The sequence below is a fragment of the Dermochelys coriacea genome, chromosome 13, assembly GCF_009764565.3.
Source record: "Dermochelys coriacea isolate rDerCor1 chromosome 13, rDerCor1.pri.v4, whole genome shotgun sequence".
NCBI classification, from domain to species: Eukaryota; Metazoa; Chordata; order Testudines; family Dermochelyidae; genus Dermochelys; species Dermochelys coriacea.
In genome coordinates this window covers 31,893,980-31,911,668 of record NC_050080.1, presented here as the reverse complement: position 1 = coordinate 31,911,668, position 17,689 = coordinate 31,893,980, and the positions used below count along the sequence as shown (strand labels likewise).

The following is a 17,689-nucleotide window of genomic DNA, read 5'->3' as shown; positions in this document are numbered from 1 at the left end:
CGGTTAGCACTAGAGCCAGTGGGCTCCCCTCTCACGGGCCACTCCCGCCCCGCTCGCGTGCGCGTGCGCGTGCGCGTGCCCGCCAGGCACCACACGCCGGCGGGGCCCCGCCGCGCAGCCCCCGGTCCCCGCGACTGCTCGGCACCTTTACCGCCGCCCCTGAAGCCCGCCAGCCCCCCGGGCTGGGCTCGGCTCCGCGCCGCGCGCGGACTCCTCACCCCCATGGCGCCGGGCCGCCCCCGAGAGCCGCTGGGCCGGCGGGACCCCGAGCCCGCGGAGCCCCGGCAGCGCCGTCGCCCGCCGCAGCAACCGCAACATCCCCGCGACGGCCAGGCCCAGAAACAGCCCCGCCCTCTCACCCCCGGCCCGCGCGCCGTCATCGCAGCGCGCCGGAAGTGACGGAGCGACTGGAGCGCGCTGGGCGGAGGCGAGGAGCGAGGTGAGGGGAGGGGGGGTCCCCCGGCGCCCCCGGGAGCGAGCCCCAAAGAGGCCGGGATCAGTCGGGCCCCGCGGAGCTTCGCTGGCCGGCGGCCGCAGGGTCCCGGCTCGCGCGGTGCAGACGCCAGGGCTTGCCCCAGCCCTGCCAAGCTGGGGGCCGCACCAGTGTCCCGTGGCCGTGAGTTCCGCAGCCTCCTCGAAAGCCTCCGAGCCCCTGTGCTCTGGGACGGAGCGAGCCGGGGCCTGGCCCCCTCCGGGGCGGCGGCGGCGTCTCTGTTTGCCTCTCTCAGGCGCTGTTCCGATTGTTTCCGCTCTGAGCTAAACTGCCCAGGCTCCTTCCCTATAGAGGCTTTATTCCTTGCTGCTGTAGCTCAGTACGTTTCTTCCTAGTCTCGCTTATTGACCGTGCCCCTCTTGGGACAAGCGAGGGGAACGGAAGCAGCCTCTTCTCTGCTCTGGCCTAAGCCCTTCACAGCGTAGCTGCTGAGAAATGGCCAGTCACTGACAATTTTCTGTGTATGCTTCTTTATGTGAGTGAAACTTGCTGGAGAAGGACACCCTGTTTTCTCAAAAAGAAAAGGAGGACTTGTGGCACCTTAGAGACTCACAAATTTATGTGAGCATAAGCTTTCGTGAGCTACAGCTCACTTCATCGGATGCATCGGATGCTGTAGCTCACGAAAGCTTATGCTCAAATAAATTTGTTAGTCTCTAAGGTGCCACCGGTACTCCTTTTCTTTTTGCGAATACAGACTAACACGGCTGCTACTCTGAAACTCTGTGTTCTGGGCATCACACAAAATGTCTGGCTGCAAAATGCTTTATGGCCAAGGAGACTATGTTTGTCCTGGTTAGAATAATACCACTGAGTTTAAAAAGCAACAGGCAGTTCAAGGATTTTTTTGCAGCCTTCAGATGAACAGTTTTGGCTGCTGCACAATCTGGATGGAGGCAGTTTTACCTACCGTGGGTTTTTTTGGGAGGAGGGACATAATAAAGCTAAAGGAGTACTTGTGGCGCCTTGGAGACTAACAAATTTATTTGAGTATAAGCTTTCGTGAGCTACAGCTCCCTTCATCAGATGCATTCAGTGGAAAATACAGTCACAGAGAACATGAAACAATGGGTGTTACCATACACACTGTAACAAGAGTGATCAGGTAAGGTGAGCTATTACCAGCAGCAGAGCGAGGGGGGTGGCGACGGGGATGGGACCTTTTGTAGTTATGATCAAAGTGGGCCATTTCCAGCAGTTGAAAAGAATGTCTGAGGAACAGTGGGGAGTGTGGGGGGAGAGATAAACATGGGGAAATAGTTTTAATTTGTGTAATGACCCATCCACTCCCAGTCTCTATTCAAGCCTAAGTTAATTGTATCCAGTTTGCAAATTAATTCCAATTCGGCAGTCTCTCATTGGAGTCTGAAGTTTTTTTGTTCGAAGTATTGCTACTTCTAAGTCTGTAATCGAGTGACCAGAGATAACATTCAAAAACCAGTTGGAGAACACTTCAATCTCTCTGGTCACTCGATTACAGACCTAAAAGTGGCAATTCTTCAACAAAAAAACTTCAAAAACAGACTCGGAGAGACTGCTGAATTGGAATTAATTTGCAAACTGGATACAATTAATTTAGGCTTGAATAGAGACTGGGAGTGGATGGGTCATTACACAAAGTAAAACTATTTCCCCATGTTTATCCCCCCCACTCCCCACTGTTCCTCAGACGTTCTTATCAACTGCTGGAAATGGCCCACCTTGATTGTCCGTTTCCCCCCCCCCCGCCCCCCGCTCTGCTGCTGGTAATAGCTCACCTTACCTGATCACTCTCGTTACAGTGTCTATGGTAACACCCATTGTTTCATGTTCTCTGTGTATATAAATCTCCCCACTGTATTTTCTACTGAATGCATCCGATGAAGAGAGCTGTAGCTCACGAAAGCTTATGCTCAAATAAATTTGTTAGTCTCTAAGGTGCCACAAGTACTCCTTTTCTTTTTGCGAAAACAGACTAACATGGCTGTTACTCTGAAACTTATCATAATAAAACTCGTAATTTCTGTCTGTTGGCCAAATTTATCTGCCAACTGTGAATGCAGAATGTAAAGAGTTTGATACTTGGTAGGAACAGAGAAAGAAGCATAAAATCTAGACTGATGTTTGTGAGGATGAACTGTCAAAATCTGAGCCCAATTTGTAACACTTTATATATATATTCATAATTTATTTCTGATTTTCACTGACAGTGCGAGTGTTTGAGTCCTAGGGGCAGGGAGAGTTTATTAGTGTCCATTTGGACAATGAAAATGCTTTTTCAAATCTGGTTAGCGAACATAATTTGAAATCTTCTTTTACATCTAGTGCAGGCTCCCTCCAGGTTATAACATGACCAGCCAAAGTAAAGGTGCTAATTTGTATCTATACTAAATGTAAAAGGGGGTTAGAAATTATGCTAGCTAACTCAGTTTTAAAACACTATAATTTGTTGTCTGGACAGACCTTTAATGCCAGACATCCGTTATGCTGTTCACTACCATCCTGTTAAATGTGTGAGCTAAGTATGTTTATTATTTATTATTAATAGCCCAGAATTATGCAATAGGTGTTTGTTTTTGCATCTATCATGTTAGACCACTCTAGTGCATTTGCACACGCTGACTCATTGCAAAGTCTGCCTCTTATCTAATCGTTCCTATCTCTTCTTTACCTTTGCTCGTTGTTTCAAATGCCATTTGTCTGCACAGTATTGGCCAAGCTATTAGAAATTCTCTCTAATCCAATAAACACATGTCTAATTGAGTGCCTATTAACTGTAGATATTAGGGAGACTGGATGGCGCATTGGCAGATTAGAAAAGGAATGCAGAGCCTTTCAATTACAAGGTCATCATTCAGTTTCAGCTCAAGTTGGTAGTAACTGAAAGTTATTACCATCAGATGACTGACCAGTTCCCCATGTAAAATGAGTTATTAGTCTTAGTCCAGTTCGTACTGGACATGCACCACTACCACAGATAGAGCAGGTATGGCAACTGAATTCCACTCGAATTCCTAAAAGTGGTCTCTCCAGCAGGCAGCGGCATATCAGTGGGGCAATGTGGAGAACGGTGCATGACAGTTGCCCATACTGTGTGTTCTGGGGATAAAAAGAACCACAATCTCCAGAGCTGTCAACCAGCACTTTTTGCAAGTACTGAAATTCACATACAGTGTTGAGCACAGGGAATCTTAATGTGAATCTTTGTTACAGAAAGTGAAGTCCAGTCAGATTTCTTTTTCCCCTGTTCTGAATGGGTAACCATTTTTCATGGGGGGGAAAAAATCGACATCATAGCCTAGGAGCTAGGAATTTGGGAGGTGGCTGTTTCATGCATCAGACAGTAGGGTGTGTGGGAGTGCTGTGGATGCAGTATGTTCAGGGATGGAATGATTTCTGCTTTCAGCAACCCCTCCCGGGCAATGCTTATTAGGGAGTGGCTCTCTCAGACTGAATGGAGTCCCCTCAAGTCCTTTGTCAGAAATATAGTGACTGTTAATGGGGGTGTGAAGGTTTGTGTGGGAGCAAAACAAGTCTATCATCAGGACAGTCCTCCTTTTCCTCCGTCTGTCCTCAGTATTGGGCCAAGATGCAAGGGTGTGAAAATCTTCTCTGTTCTCTGACAGTGTGTCTAGGAATGGGAACTGTAAGATGGAGAGACAAAGTAAAGCTGAGGCTCTGGAATCAGGTTGCTCAGTGTTTTACTAGTACATGTGTATAGAAAAGTATTTTTAGGTGCTAATAAGTGGTAGCTGAATGAGCAGTTATAGAGAACTAGCTCGTCACATTTGCATGCAAATACTCAGTTTGCACATGTACTCTCCTAAATTGTAGGAGACTCAGGCCATGGCTATGTCTACACTGCACAGCTTCCAGTAGCACAGCCATGCCGCTGAAGCCATGCCATTGTAAGATGCACAGCATAGTCCCCCTTTGTTGCCGGCGGAGAGCTCTCCTCATGACAAAATAAAACCACACCAACAAGGGGCAATAGCTTCTTCACTGACAAAGCGCTGTTCACGCCAGTGTTTTTCATCATTAAAACTTTTTTGTTATTCAGGGGTGTGCGTTTTTCACACCCCTGAGCGACAAAAGTTTTAACCATGAAAGTGCTGTGTAGATATAGCCTAAGTCTACCCTACCGCTTTTGTTGGTATAAATCCTGTCGCTCGGGGATGTGAAAAAACCACACCTTTGAACAACACAAATTATACCGACTGATACGGCGCTGTGGACAATGCTGTGCCGACAGGAGCGCTCTCTTCCGTTGGCAGAGAGCGGTTACACGACAGGTCTTACAGCAGCTGTATTGGTATAGCTGTGCCACTGTAAACTCTCTAGTTTAGACGTGGCCTCAAGCACATAGTGTCTTCACAACGGCTGCTGTCCGATCCAGTTGGGCAGCAGGACGCTTGTCATTCACGGGAGGAGGTGGGTTGGGGGAGAGGGGTGTTCTTTTTTGTTTAAGTGTCTTGGTTCTTTTCCAGATGCCTGTGACTGTGGGGCCATATGGACAGTCCCAGCCCAACTGCTTTGACAGAGTGAAAATGGGCTTCATGATGGGCTTTGCTGTTGGCATGGCGGCAGGGGCACTGTTTGGCACATTTTCCTGCCTCAGGTATGTTGGAGTCAGTTAATTGTAAATGTCAGTCCTAGGAGAAACTGGGACAGAGGAAGGAGATCTAAAGATCTTGTTCCATTTTGTAACATAGATGGAATGCTACCTGTGGCTCTAAATGAGGCTTACGATTTGGAGCATCCAAGTCATAGAATTAGAAATTGGGCAAGCTGCTTTTGCTTGCCACGTACAGACATACAAAGAGCTGTTCTCTTAGCACTGGAGGTTGTATGTGGCATCCGGCAGGGCCTTCAGTTGTTTTACATCCTGTTCCATGCTGTTTTCATTGCATTTCAATGACTCATTTGTTGAGAGAAGTTATCCTGAGGTGTTCAGTGTTTCTCTGTACATGTAATATTAAAAGAACTGGCAGACCAAGGGGATATTTAGTATCTTACACCAAAAATATATTCGCTTATTTGAATTCTCTTCAGCTAACATCACTGATATATGGCAAAGACTCTACGCTGAATGGGAGAAATAAGAACCATGAGTTGTTCTAAAAGTTGTTTAAAAAAACAACACCACATCCCCCACATATCCCTCCCCTTGATCCTCTTCAAATCCTAATGAACGTTGTTCATAGGCAGGAAATGCAATCATGGATGATCTGAAGGAGCAGTAAGAGATTGTTTTTTATCTGACTTGGTTAAAGGGACATTAGCTGCTTCAATTTGCCCCAAAATTTAACTCAAGTAAAAACATACGTTTATAAAACTCATGGCAAATAAACCAGCACATTTTAAAAGTCCCAATGCACATAAGTGGTTACAAACAATTAAACTTTCCATGCAATGTTTCCATGCATATATTGCAGCAGGAAAACCTGAGAGAGAAAATCACTTTGCTTATTTTTATTGTCCAACCTCTTGCAAACAAGAAAAAAAATGCAGCTGTAGCAAAGATTCACTTGGGCTTTAAAAGTTCCTGCTTCATTTTCAGTTGATAATGTCCCTTTAAATGTAGTAAATCTCACTGCCTTGAGCACATGCAGCTAGGTAGGGCCCAGATGCAAGGCTGCAGAGTCTTTCCACCTCTGGCACTTCATACATACAGAGTGGTGAATTCTCATCCTGAGCCTATATAACTGACATGTCACAGACACAAAGGAGCAAGCTGCTCCTCCCAGTCCTTCCAATGGATCACAGCCACAAGGGAGTGCATCCATTCTCCCCTCCCACTCATCCTATGCACCATGAAGTCACTTGCTCCAAAACCTAAAAAGCACGTTGTCTGTACAGTCTAGAAGTGAATGAAGCCAACTCTCATGCCAGTCACCTGATACAGAAAGTCCGATGATAAAATCCAATATGCTTTCCAATGTCTGTCAGGGATGGATTGTCACTTCAGCAGTAGAATAGCCTTGGTCAGCCTGTGTTGACTCTTACACTGTTTTCTCTCTTTCAGGATTGGCATGAGAGGACGAGAACTGATGGGTGGAGTGGGCAAAACCATGATGCAAAGTGGTGGCACGTTTGGGACATTCATGGCCATTGGTATGGGAATCCGCTGCTAACCTGGAGCATGGGATTTTTTTAACCTGAAGACTAATGCCCCTGTTCAATCATTCCACCTATGTAATATAATAAAATCTTTGGGTATCTAAAATGTTGAATGCTCAATCCTAGTGAGATCATAAAGTGCAGTACAAGACTCTGCTAGTGCGCTCTCAACAAATTATAACTGCAGTGTTTTCTACTGAACTCCACACTGCCTGTGTTTATGAAGAAACAGCCCACAGCAGAGACAAAACACAGTGCCCCTTTCCACAGGTGGAGAAGAGGGAATCTGGAATTATAGAGGTGTAAGGCAAACCTGATCAAAGAGAGCCACCCTGTTACCTTCCGATAGTCAGCTGGTTCTCAGGCTGGGCTTGGCCATTGTACCTTTTGGTCTCTTGCCTCAGGGTTCCCCACTCGTGGGTAAGCTCACTGTTCCCAGCAGGACTAGGGCTTGTTTCCAAGATCCTTCCTGAGTCTAATTATTTCCAGTCCTTGGCACTGCTCCTCTGGTTCAGCTCTGAGGTGCTGACAGAGAGCAGGTATTCAGAGCCTTTCTCAGGGCTGCAGGGTGTCTGCCCTAAACAGAGGGTGGGAAAGGGAAAGCTAGTCACTGCCTTGGGCTGGGTTCCCCCAGCTACTGGGCTTCCTAGTGGTCTCTAGCAGCCTCTCTTCTTGGGCAAGCTTTCCCCCCTGTTCTGTGGCCAGCTTCACCTTTGTAAGCTCCCCTTCTCCAGGAAGGGCATGCTCTACACATATAACTAATGGCATGGCCGGAGTGTGGGATGCTTCTTAGGCTTGCTGTCAGTGGAATGGGGGTGCATCCTATCATGCACTTGCCCCAAGACCAGAAAGCTTTCTTGTTCAAGCAGCTCCCAGTCTCTGGGTGAAAAGAATCTGTATTTGCATGTTCTTTCCCCGCACAGTGCTGGCACCTGGGAGCTGTGGGGCTGGAGTGCCAGATACCAGCACATAACCTGGAGGTGTGAGTCCTTCAGAGAGTGTAGGTACTGTAAGGTACACTGTTTGTTACTAGAGAGAAGGGACTACCCAGCAGGTAATACCCAAGGGTTTCCATAGTACATTTTGTTGTTTAAGCTGCCACCTTAGTAGTAGAATATGATTTCTCCCTGGGAAACAACTTTTTACTCAAATGTAGGATGGGGTGCTCTTTGCCTTCAAAGTCCTGGGAGAGCACCACTGCCCAGGCCAACATTGGCTGCATCTGTATAGAGAAAGGAGGCCTGGAGAAGTCTGGGTTGGCAAGGATAGGCTCCCAGCTCAGCTGCACCTCTAGGGTGTTAAAGGTTCATTGCAATAGTCATTGCAGTGGATCTTTTTGGTGACTTTGCCCTTTAGCAGCAGTTCAGTCAGTGCAAAGTAGGGGATGAACCAGTGATGGTGTCTCACTAGACCAAGGAAGTAGCATTTCTCTCTTCTGGTCTAGGGCATGAGGTTACCACATGGACTTTATCAGTGGTTTCATAAGGCTTCCTCCTACCCAATATCCTCAATAAGTCACTTCTATCATGGCCTATTTATGCTTGGCAGGGAAGTGACTACTACTCTTAGGTGACTGAGGTGGTCTTTCCACATGTGAACATAAGAACGGCCATACTAGGTCAGACCAAAGGTCCATCTAGCCCCGTATACCTGTCTTCCGCCAGTGGCCAAGGCCAGATGCCCCAGAGAATGAACAGAACAGGTAATTATCATGTGATTCATCTCCTGTTACCCATTCCCAGCTTCTGGCAAACAGAAGCTAGGGACTCCATCTCTGCCCATCCTAGCTAATAGCCATTGATGGACCTATCCTCTACAAACTTATCTAGTTCTTTTATGAACCCTGTTAGTCTCGACTTTAACATCCTCTAGTAAGGAGTTCCACAGGTTGACTGTGTGTTATGTGAAAAAAAACACTTTGTTTTAAACCTACTGCTTATTACTTTCATTTGGTGACCCCTAGTTCATGTGTTATGAGTAAATAAAACTTCCTTATTTACTTTCTCCACACCAGTCATGATGTTATAGACCTCTCTCCTATCCTCTTCAGTTTGGAAAAGAAATGACTAAAAGTCCCAGTCTTATTAATCTTCCCCTCCTATAGAAGTCATTCTATACCCCTAATAATTTTTGTTGCCCTTCTCTAATTCCAATATATCTTTGAGATGGGGTGACCACATCTGCACACCGTATTCAAGATGTTGGCATACAATGGATTTCTAGAAAGACAAAATATTTCCTTTATTATCTATCCCTTTCTTAAGGATTCCCAATATTCTGTTATGTGCGATTACAAATTACAATGTCATCACGGTAAGCTGCAGTGTGTTGCTTTTAGGGTCGAAGGATTTGATTAAGCAGGTCCTGGAAAGTTGCTGCAACCCCTTGCAGGCCAAATGATTTAAAAATTGGAAATAGCCAAAGGAGGTAGAGGAGTATGAAGACAGGGATCTGCCAATAGCCTTTTGTAAGATCCATCAAGCCAGGGCCAGCCCCTCTTAATAGCTCATCCACGTGGGGCATTACGTAAGCATCAAGCTCTGTGGTGAACTGACCTTAAGTTGATATAGAATTGGAATGTGCTATCCGCTTTGAGGACCAGGACTATAAGGCTCCTCCAGTCACTCTCGGACTCCTTGCTGACCCCCATTCTCAGTATTGCCTGCACCTCTGCTTAGACCATATCCCACATCCTTTTGGGCAAGGGCTGAGAATTTTCTCTAATCAGTTGTCCTAGTGCCCTCTTCAGATGATGATGTATGACATACTGTGTTCTCCATGAGCCTGGGGAGAACGTATCAAAGTCTTACATAAGAACGGTCATACTGGTCAGAGCAATGGTCCATCCAGCCCAGTATCCTGGCTTCCAACAGTGGCCAATGACAGGTGCTTCAGAAGGAATGAACAGAACAGTAGCTCATCAATAGGTCATCAAATGATCCATCCCGTCATCCGGTCCCAGCTTCTGTCAGTCTAGGGATACTCAGATCATGGTGTTGCATCCCTGTCCATCCTGGCTAATAGCCATTGATGGACCTATCCTCCAGGAACTTTTCTCTTTTTTGGAACCTGTTATAGATTTGGCCTTCACAAATCCCCTGGCAAGGAGTTCCACAGGTTGGCTGTGCGTTGTGTGAAGTAGTACTTTCTGCCTGTTAATTGCATGGGATGACCCCTCGTTCTTGTGTTACATGGAGTAAACAGCATTTTCTTATTCACTTTCTCCACATCAGTCAAGATTTTAATAGACCTCGAACACATTCCCCTCCCCAATCATCTTTTTTCCCCAAGCTCAGTAGTCCCAGTCTTTTTAATCTCTCCTCCTACAGAAGCTGTTCCAGACCACCAACCATTTTTGTTGCTCTTCTCTGAACCTTTTCCAATTCCAATACATCTTTTTTGAGATAGGGCGACCAGATCTGCACACCATGTACAAGACTGAGTGTACCATGGATTTATATAGAATAGGGCTGTCGATTAAATTGCAGTTCTCCACAATTAACAAAAAAATTAAAAAAATTAATCCAGATTAATCGGTTTTAATCACACTATTAAGCAATAGAACACCAAGTGAAATGTATTAAATATTTGAATGTTTTTCTACATTTTCAAATATATTGATTTCAATTACAACACAATACAGTGACAGTGCTCATTTCATATTTTTGATTACTAATATTTGCACTCAAAATTATGAGTCTTTCAATTCACCTCATACAAGTACATTAGTGCAATCTCTTTATTGTGAAAGTGCAACTTACAAATTTAATTTTTTTTTTGTTACATATCTGCACTCAAAACAATACATCTGAAGAAGTGGGTTTTTTACCCACAAAAGCTTATGCTCAAATAAATCTGTTAGTCTTTAATGTGTCAGACCCCCCGCTGTTATTGTAAACAAGAAGCAAGCAGCAATACCTCTTACAAATGTAAGCAAACTTGTTTGTGTGAGCGATTGGCTGAACAAGAAGGACTGAGTGGACTTGTCAGCTCTAAAGTTTTACATTGTTTTATTTTTGAATGCAGGGTTTTGTTTTTTTTTTTTTACTTAACTAAATTTGTAAATTCAACTTTCATGATAAAGAGATTGCACTACAGTACTTGCAGTGGAGGAATTGAAAAATACAGTTTATCGTGCAAATATTTGTAATAAAAAAACCGAGCACTGTACATTTCGTATTGTTGTAATTGAAATCAATAGTTCAAAATTTAGAAAACACCAAAAAATATGTAACGGTATTTTATTAATAGCACAATTAATCGTGATTCTTTTAATCACTTGACAGACCTAATAGAGGCATTATGATATTTTCTGTCTTATCTATCCCTTTCCTAATGATTCCAAACATTGTTACCTTTTTTGACTGCTGCTGCACATTGAGTGGATGTTTTCAAAGAATTATCCAGTGACTCCAAGATCTGAGTGGTAACAGCTAATTTAGACCCTATTATTTCATATGTATAGCTGAGATTATATTTTCCAATGTGCATTACTTTGCATTTATCACCACTGAATTTCGTCTGCCATTTTGTTGCCCAGTCACCCAGTTTTGTGAGATTCCTTTGTAACTCTTCGCTTACAGCTTTGGCCTTAACTATCTTGAGTAATTTTTTATTGTCTGCAAACTTCGCCACCTCATTGTTTACCCCTTTTTCCAGATCATTTAACAGCACTGGTTCCAGCCTCCCATCTGTTTGCTCCATTGCCACTAGCCTGCAGTTTCTCCAGCAGGATCTGGAGATTACCTCCATGGGACAGGGCTCCACTGAGGATCAGACCCTAGAGTTAAGTCTGAGTACATATCAAAACCTGACTGGCACAGCTAGAAAAGCTGCCACCACAACCAGTAGGGGCACAGCATTCAGGGCTGGAGAAAACATTCATCACTAAGGTCCCCAAATTTCTTTAGTTCACCACCCGGTTTCACTGGATCCCATTGTTTATGGTTCTTCCTGTGCCTGTGGGACTTGGAATGTGCTGTGTCTCCTTGTGCTGACCTGGTGGAAGGAATGTCCAGGTTCTTAGACCTGGAGGAAGCCATGCTTATTAGACTGCTTCCTAATCTCCCAACTGGACCCTACCATGGGGGTGGGTCTGCCAGCCAGAGTCAGATGTAGCATCAGGAGACTCATTCCTCACTGAATCAGGCTGATGTCTGGGGGAGGGGTTCCCTGGCCTGGGTCCGAATGCCATCTCCAGGAAATACTTCCAGAGACAAAGTGCTCAGCCTTCTCAGGTACATCTGGGGAAGGACTGGTAAATACTGCACCTAATTGACAGAGAAGAATCATGGGCAGAGGAGCCAGAGAGTTTGAAGCCTGGAGTTCTAGCCATAGTCTGGCCAACGGTGGTTCAGGTACCAGACTATGGCCAGAACTCCAGGCTTCAAACTCTCTGCCTCCTGCCCATGATTCTTCCCTGTCAATTAGGTGCAGTATTTACCAGTCCTTCCCCAGATGTACAAGGAAACTCCCTGAAGTCTTCTCTAACTCACAGTTAAAAACTAGTAACTACTACAACAAGGGGGAAAAAACAACACTACTAAACCTACAGTTAAAACCATTTATAATTGTAATCAGAAACGAAGACACTGAAGGTTCTGATCCAGACCTGGTGGTGGTGAGAAGAGATTGGAGATGTGGTCCCCCCCCACCATCGCCTTGAGGGAAGCACGAGGCAAGTCAGGGTGCATGCGCAGATCAATCGACACTTTATAATTCTCTGACCCCGGGTACATGGTGCGCATGCGTAAACCACAATGGAGTACAATAGGGACCATCACTCAAAGAAAAAAAATGTGTCTCCTTTTGCTCTTCCTCATCTTTCTCTCCCCATCAGTTCGGTTTCTCTTTGGTTTTATCCAAATGAGTTTGCATCAACTTAAAGCTGATTTGTTTTTAAAACTGATTTGGTTAAATCAGTCCAAAACTAGAAAGTGTCCACACAGGTTACAGTGGTACAGCTTAAACAGATTCCTAACCAACCGAAGCAAGCCTACTGTAAAGTAAAAATAGCATCCACAGAGCCTTTTGCACCTGTTTGATGTCATTTCAGTTAAACTGACATGACCCCCTTGCATGGATGAGCCCTTAGCTGGAAATGAGGAGCACCTCTGCAACACAACAAGCCAACTCTACACATGCTCCAGCAGACCAGGGCCAAAATTTACTTTTACTGTCTGTAACAGGTACCTAAGTTACAAAAAAGTACAGTAACACTGCTGCTTTTGGAGAGTTGAAATGCTACTCCATCACCCTATCCAGTACTGCAGAATATTAATAAAATTATTAAAGTAGGGGTCAAAAACAATAAAAATTACCATGTTGTTAGACACCCATGGTGCCTTCAACTCAGCACATAAAAGGGTGTTTGGTTACCAAGGTCAACTGTATCCATCCCTACACTTATATCATGCTCTTCACTGTACTTGATAAACAATCCTCAGTACCCTGGACAACTAGTTACTCCTGGAGAAAAGAAATGTTAGCAACTTGCCTAAATCCACACACCAAGTCAGTGGCAGAGATGGGATAGGAGTGCAAGAGATCTTGACTCCCAAACTTTGCCCACGTCTACGAAACCTTGAAGCCTCCTTAACTACACAGTGGTTGCGTAATTAACACACACTAGTTGTTGACATGCAACTTGCACCCAGAGAGAAAATATTTTTAGAGTAATGCTAATTTCCTAGCATTTGAAGGAGAACGTCACCATTCTCACTCCAATTTTTCCATTTATGCTGCCTGTAGTTCTAAATCAGATTGAGCTGAAAAATAAAGCTTCTGGAGGCCTTTTTAAGAGAATTTTATTTTTGAGTGGTTCTTACAAAGATTGTTGCAATATGAAAGTCATTTGTTTGATAGAAATATCAAGCTGTCTTGTCAAACACACTGAAGTAACCCAAAAATATATTTCAGAGCTCACAGAGCTTAAAAAGAGCAAAGATTATATGCAACCAGACAAAACATATTTCTGCATTTTCTACTTATTCTTAGGCTTTGCTGAGTATCATTAAACTGTGCACACTACCTGTATTCAATTCAACTTTTCTCTGGAAATGCAGGGAGTGTTTTGTTTGGAACTCTAGACACACTTCACACAGTATTTACAAAGAAACTTTTACAGATACATCAATCAAAAGTTGCCATCAAGAAATAAAACGCTTGAATCCTCCCATTCTTATCAACTGTTCAGCATAAAACAAGCTGTGTAGCTGACCGAAACCAGCTCCTTCGGTAGCCTTTTGAATTCTTCATTTATACAAAACACTAAATATGTCCCTTCATAAATTCTATCGGATATTGACCTTTAACAGTGCACCTATATTTAGTGAAATGTAAAATGTAATTACTGCATTAAAAGAAAGGCTTGTGAAACATTAAAAATGTCATTATGTCCCATCTGCCTTTTACAGAAAATTCGTTTCTATGAGCTACTTCTCAGTTCCTACAGAACACCTTAGTAAATGTACAAGAATTACAAGGCAGAACAAGAAGTCAACAGCTTTGTACACAGTGGGAATGCTAGTTAGGGAGAATGAGCACACTGCATTCCTGCTTACTCCATTTTTATTTTTTAAAGGTAATGGGAAGTGTACACAAAATGACATTAAACCCTTTCCTTTAGTTTTATCTAAATAAAAGATAACTCAATCTTCCTCCAAAAAATAGTTATATACAAAAATGATGAACTCCTTCTTCACCGTCGAACAGGAACCAGTAGCTGGGTCGCAGTCATGGAATCAGGGAAAAGATTGTGGTATGTTGGAAGAGGTACATACGCTGCTGTAATCATTTTACCTAATCAAAAGATAAAAAGATGTTTTTAATGTCGAGTCTATAATGAGAACACAGGTCTTTAAGCAACCTTTACTCACCTGCAAACCACCTTCCATGCAATGCATTGACAGCTGCAATGGCAGCAGCGATTGAAGGGCATTTGACGTACACATTGCCCTAAAATAAAAAACAGTGTTAGTCTGAGGTGCGTAACAACTTCTCCCCCTAATTACATTGGTTTTTCATCGTGTATGTTTGAAGGAACCTCCCAAACACCTATTGGAGAACTAGCAACATCAGTTTCAGCAGGGATATTCTTAATTCTTGCGAAAAAACGGTTACCCACCTTTTTTTGTAACTGCTGTTCTTAGAGATTAACTGCTCATGTCCATTACATTCTAGGTGTGTGCACGCCCATGTGCACAGTTGTCGGACACTCTTACCTTAGCAGTATCCATAGGGTCAGCTGTGGCGCCCTCTGGTGTGCCACATTCACCGGCTGATATATCAGGCGCCGGGAGCCATCCCTTCTTGCCAGCAACTCCGACAGAGGGGCAGGGCAGGAGGGTGGGGAATGGAATGAACGTGAGCAACACATCTCAAAGAATGACAGGAAAAAGGTGAGTAACCATTTTTTCTTCAAGTGCTTGCTCATATCGATTCCATTCTAGGTGACTCAAGCAGTATCCATGGAAGTGCGCTTGGAGTTCTCGGTCTTGCGGTTTGCAGCACTGTTCTACTAAAGCCAGCATCATCTCAAGCTTGTTGGGTAAGCGTGTAGTGAGATATGAATGTGTGAATGGATGACCAGGTAGCAGTCCTGCAGATATCTTGAACGGGCACTTGGACCAGGAAGGCCACTGACGAGGCCTGCGCTCTAATTGAGTGAGCAGTGACAATCGTCAGCAGAGACACCTTTGCCTGATCATAGCAGAAATGGATGTACGCGGTGATCCGAGATGAAATCTCTGGGTGAACACCGGACAACCTTTCATCCTATCTGCCACCATGACAAACTGAGTCGACTTGCAAAATGGAAACCAACAAAAGAAAGTATTTCTTCACACAGTGCACAATCAACCTGCGGAACACTCTGCCAGAGGATGTTGTGAAGGCCAAAAACTATAACAGGGTTAAAAAAAAACTAGATAGATTCATAGAGGATAGGTCCATCAATGGCTATTAGCCAGGATGGGCAAGGATGGTGTCCCTAGCCTCTGTTTGCCACAAGCTGGGAATGGGCGGCAAGGGATGGATCACTTGATTACCTGTTCATTCCCTCTGGGGCACCTTGCATTGGCCACTGTCAGAAGACAGGATACTGGACTAGATGGACCTTTGGTCTAACCTAGAATGGCCATTCTTGAGTTTTTACCGTTTGGTCCTTTCGATGTAGAAGGCTAGTGTACTCCTGACATCCAGGGAGTGCAACCTGCGCTCCTCCTCTGATTTATGAGATCTGGCTAGCGGCATCAGGGACAACACTGACAGGTCCATAAGCGTGTTGAACCAGTACTGGTGACGCAAAGACAGAGAAATCAGAATGACCTTGGTCTTGTCCTGTTTGACCTTCATGAGGACCTTGTGGAGCAGAAGCACTTGTGGGAAAGCATACATCAGAGTCCCAGACCATAGGATAGAAAGGTATCTGACAGGGAGTCCCTGTCGATCTCCAGGAACAAGCAGAACAGATGGCACTTCCTGTTCTGGCAAGTCACAAACAGGTCCGCACCTGGGGAAACTGCCACTTCTGGGAGATCTGGTTGACCACATTGGGGTGGAGAGACCACTTGTGGCGAGATGAGAAGATTCTGCTGAGGTGATCCACCAAAACATTCCTGGTTCTGGGCAGGTGCACTTCCCTGGATGCTGCACACGAGTCCCAGAGCTGGGGGACTTTCTGGCAAAGGGCTGATGACCCGGCTCTGCCAAGTTTGTTGATATAAAACGTTGTGGCGGTGTTGTCAGTCAGGACTTGAACCACCTTGCCTTGCAACTGGAACCAAAAAGCCTGGTGAACTGCCCTGAGCTCCCTGACATTTATGTGGAGGGAACGGTGGACCCTCGACCAGTAGCCTTGTGTACTCAGCCCTCCCAGGTGGCCTCCCCATCCTAGCTCCAAGATATCGGACACCAGAGTGAACGACGGGGCTGCGAAGGGAATTCTTTGCAAGACTGATGCTGGGTCCAGCCTCCATGCCAGAGATGCCCGAACATGGTCCAGCACCTTGATTACCAAGTCCAGGTTTTGCCTGTTGGGGATGTAGACTGACGTCAACCACGCCTGCAGCAGGCGGAGATAGAGCTGGGCATGGCGGACCACGTAAGTACGGGCTGCCATATGACGTAACAACCTGAGGCAGGTGGTGAGCATATTATCCCCTCACATGGGAGATTACATCCGACATGGCTCAGAAGCAAGACTCTGGAAGAAATGCCCTTGCCCACGTGGAGTCAAGAACCACCCCGATGAACTCCATCCATTGCACTGGTACAAGGGTTGACTTCTTCCATTCACTAACAGGCCCAAGTGCAGCATGTGGCTCACACCAGATCAAGGCTACTCCGCATGTGATCCCGTGATCTGCCCTTAATGAGCCAATCATCAAGATAAGGATAGATCTGGACCACCTGGCATCTCAGGTAAGTGGCTACTGGGACCATGCATTTTTGTAAAGACCCACGGGGCCAAGGATAGGCCAGAAGGGAGCACTGTAAACTGGAAATGGCACTGGCCCACCATGAAGCGAAGGAACTACCCGTGTCCCAGGAAGATAGAGATATAGAAATAAGCGTCCCTCAAGTCAAGAGCGGCATACCAGTCTCCAGAATCTAGGGAAGGAATGATGGAGGCCAGGGATACCGTGTGAAATTTCAACTTCTTGAGGTATTAAGCGGTCGCAGATCCAGAATGGGACATAGGCTCCCACCCCCCCTCCTTTGCCTTTATTTCCTGATCCAGAAGGCAATGGGAGTAGAACCCTTCCTCGCACTCAGTTTCTAGGTTCCTCCTAAACCACCCCCAGTTGCAATAGGTTGTTTTCCTCCTGAACAAGGAGTTGCTTGTGAGAAGTGTCCCTGAAGAGGGACAGGGAAGGGGGGGGCCTCAAAATTGGAGGGCACTGACTGATGACATGATGTCTAACACCCAATGGTCCGAGATGACCCTCGACCCGAACGGAAGGAACAGAGACGGTTGAGGTAAAGATAGCAGATCCGGTGAGCTGACTGGTGCATTGCTCTTGAGCGCTACCTCAAAATGACCGCTTCTGGCCTCCATGGTGTCTTGCTGGGCCAGGCTGCACCACTGAGAGGGAG

At 45.3% G+C, this 17,689-nt stretch overlaps 3 protein-coding genes across 10 annotated transcripts in view; 1 reads left to right on the top strand and 2 right to left on the bottom strand.

Moving 5' to 3' along the window:
* NFS1 (NFS1 cysteine desulfurase) overlaps positions 1-355 on the bottom strand; it is a 34,559-nt gene extending 34,204 nt beyond the window's left edge. Inside the window, exon 1 of the mRNA XM_038369493.2 lies at positions 219-355. Coding sequence (XP_038225421.1) covers positions 219-318 — 100 coding nt within the window. The 5' untranslated portion in view covers positions 319-355. The remainder of the gene's footprint in view (positions 1-218) is intronic.
* On the top strand, positions 286-6,698 carry ROMO1 (reactive oxygen species modulator 1). 2 transcript variants are annotated; one of them, XM_038369496.2, is made up of 3 exons: positions 286-439; positions 4,960-5,090; positions 6,498-6,698. In XM_038369496.2, exons 2-3 carry the CDS (start codon positions 4,960-4,962, stop codon positions 6,604-6,606), a joined length of 240 nt encoding a protein of 79 aa, XP_038225424.1. In that variant the 5' UTR covers positions 286-439; the 3' UTR covers positions 6,607-6,698. The 2 variants fall into 2 exon arrangements, with proteins under 2 accessions (XP_038225424.1, XP_038225425.1); XM_038369497.2 differs by lacking the exon at positions 286-439 and adding an exon at positions 491-616.
* Positions 6,699-13,381: 6,683 nt separating this feature from the next.
* The window catches only part of RBM39 (RNA binding motif protein 39), a 49,702-nt gene continuing 45,394 nt past the window's right edge, over positions 13,382-17,689 (bottom strand). For 4 of the 7 annotated variants that reach the window (XM_038369114.2, XM_038369115.2, XM_043496256.1 and 1 more), the window contains 2 exons: positions 14,470-14,548; positions 13,382-14,392 (listed from right to left, as the gene is read on the bottom strand). In XM_038369114.2, the coding sequence (XP_038225042.1) occupies positions 14,292-14,392; positions 14,470-14,548 (180 nt within the window). In that variant the 3' untranslated portion in view covers positions 13,382-14,291. Of the gene's footprint in view, positions 14,393-14,469; positions 14,549-15,623; positions 15,971-17,689 lie in introns of those variants that run through there. The other 3 variants (XM_043496253.1, XM_043496254.1, XM_043496252.1) reach the window with 2 other exon arrangements.

Excerpts from the sequence above, each read along its gene's own strand:
- ROMO1 (XM_038369496.2), top strand. The coding sequence starts at position 4,960 with ATGCCTGTGACTGTGGGGCCATATGGACAGTCCCAGCCCAACTGCTTT. Across the intron at positions 5,091-6,497 it reads GGCACATTTTCCTGCCTCAG|GATTGGCATGAGAGGACGAG; the intron begins GTATGTTGGAGT and ends TCTCTCTTTCAG.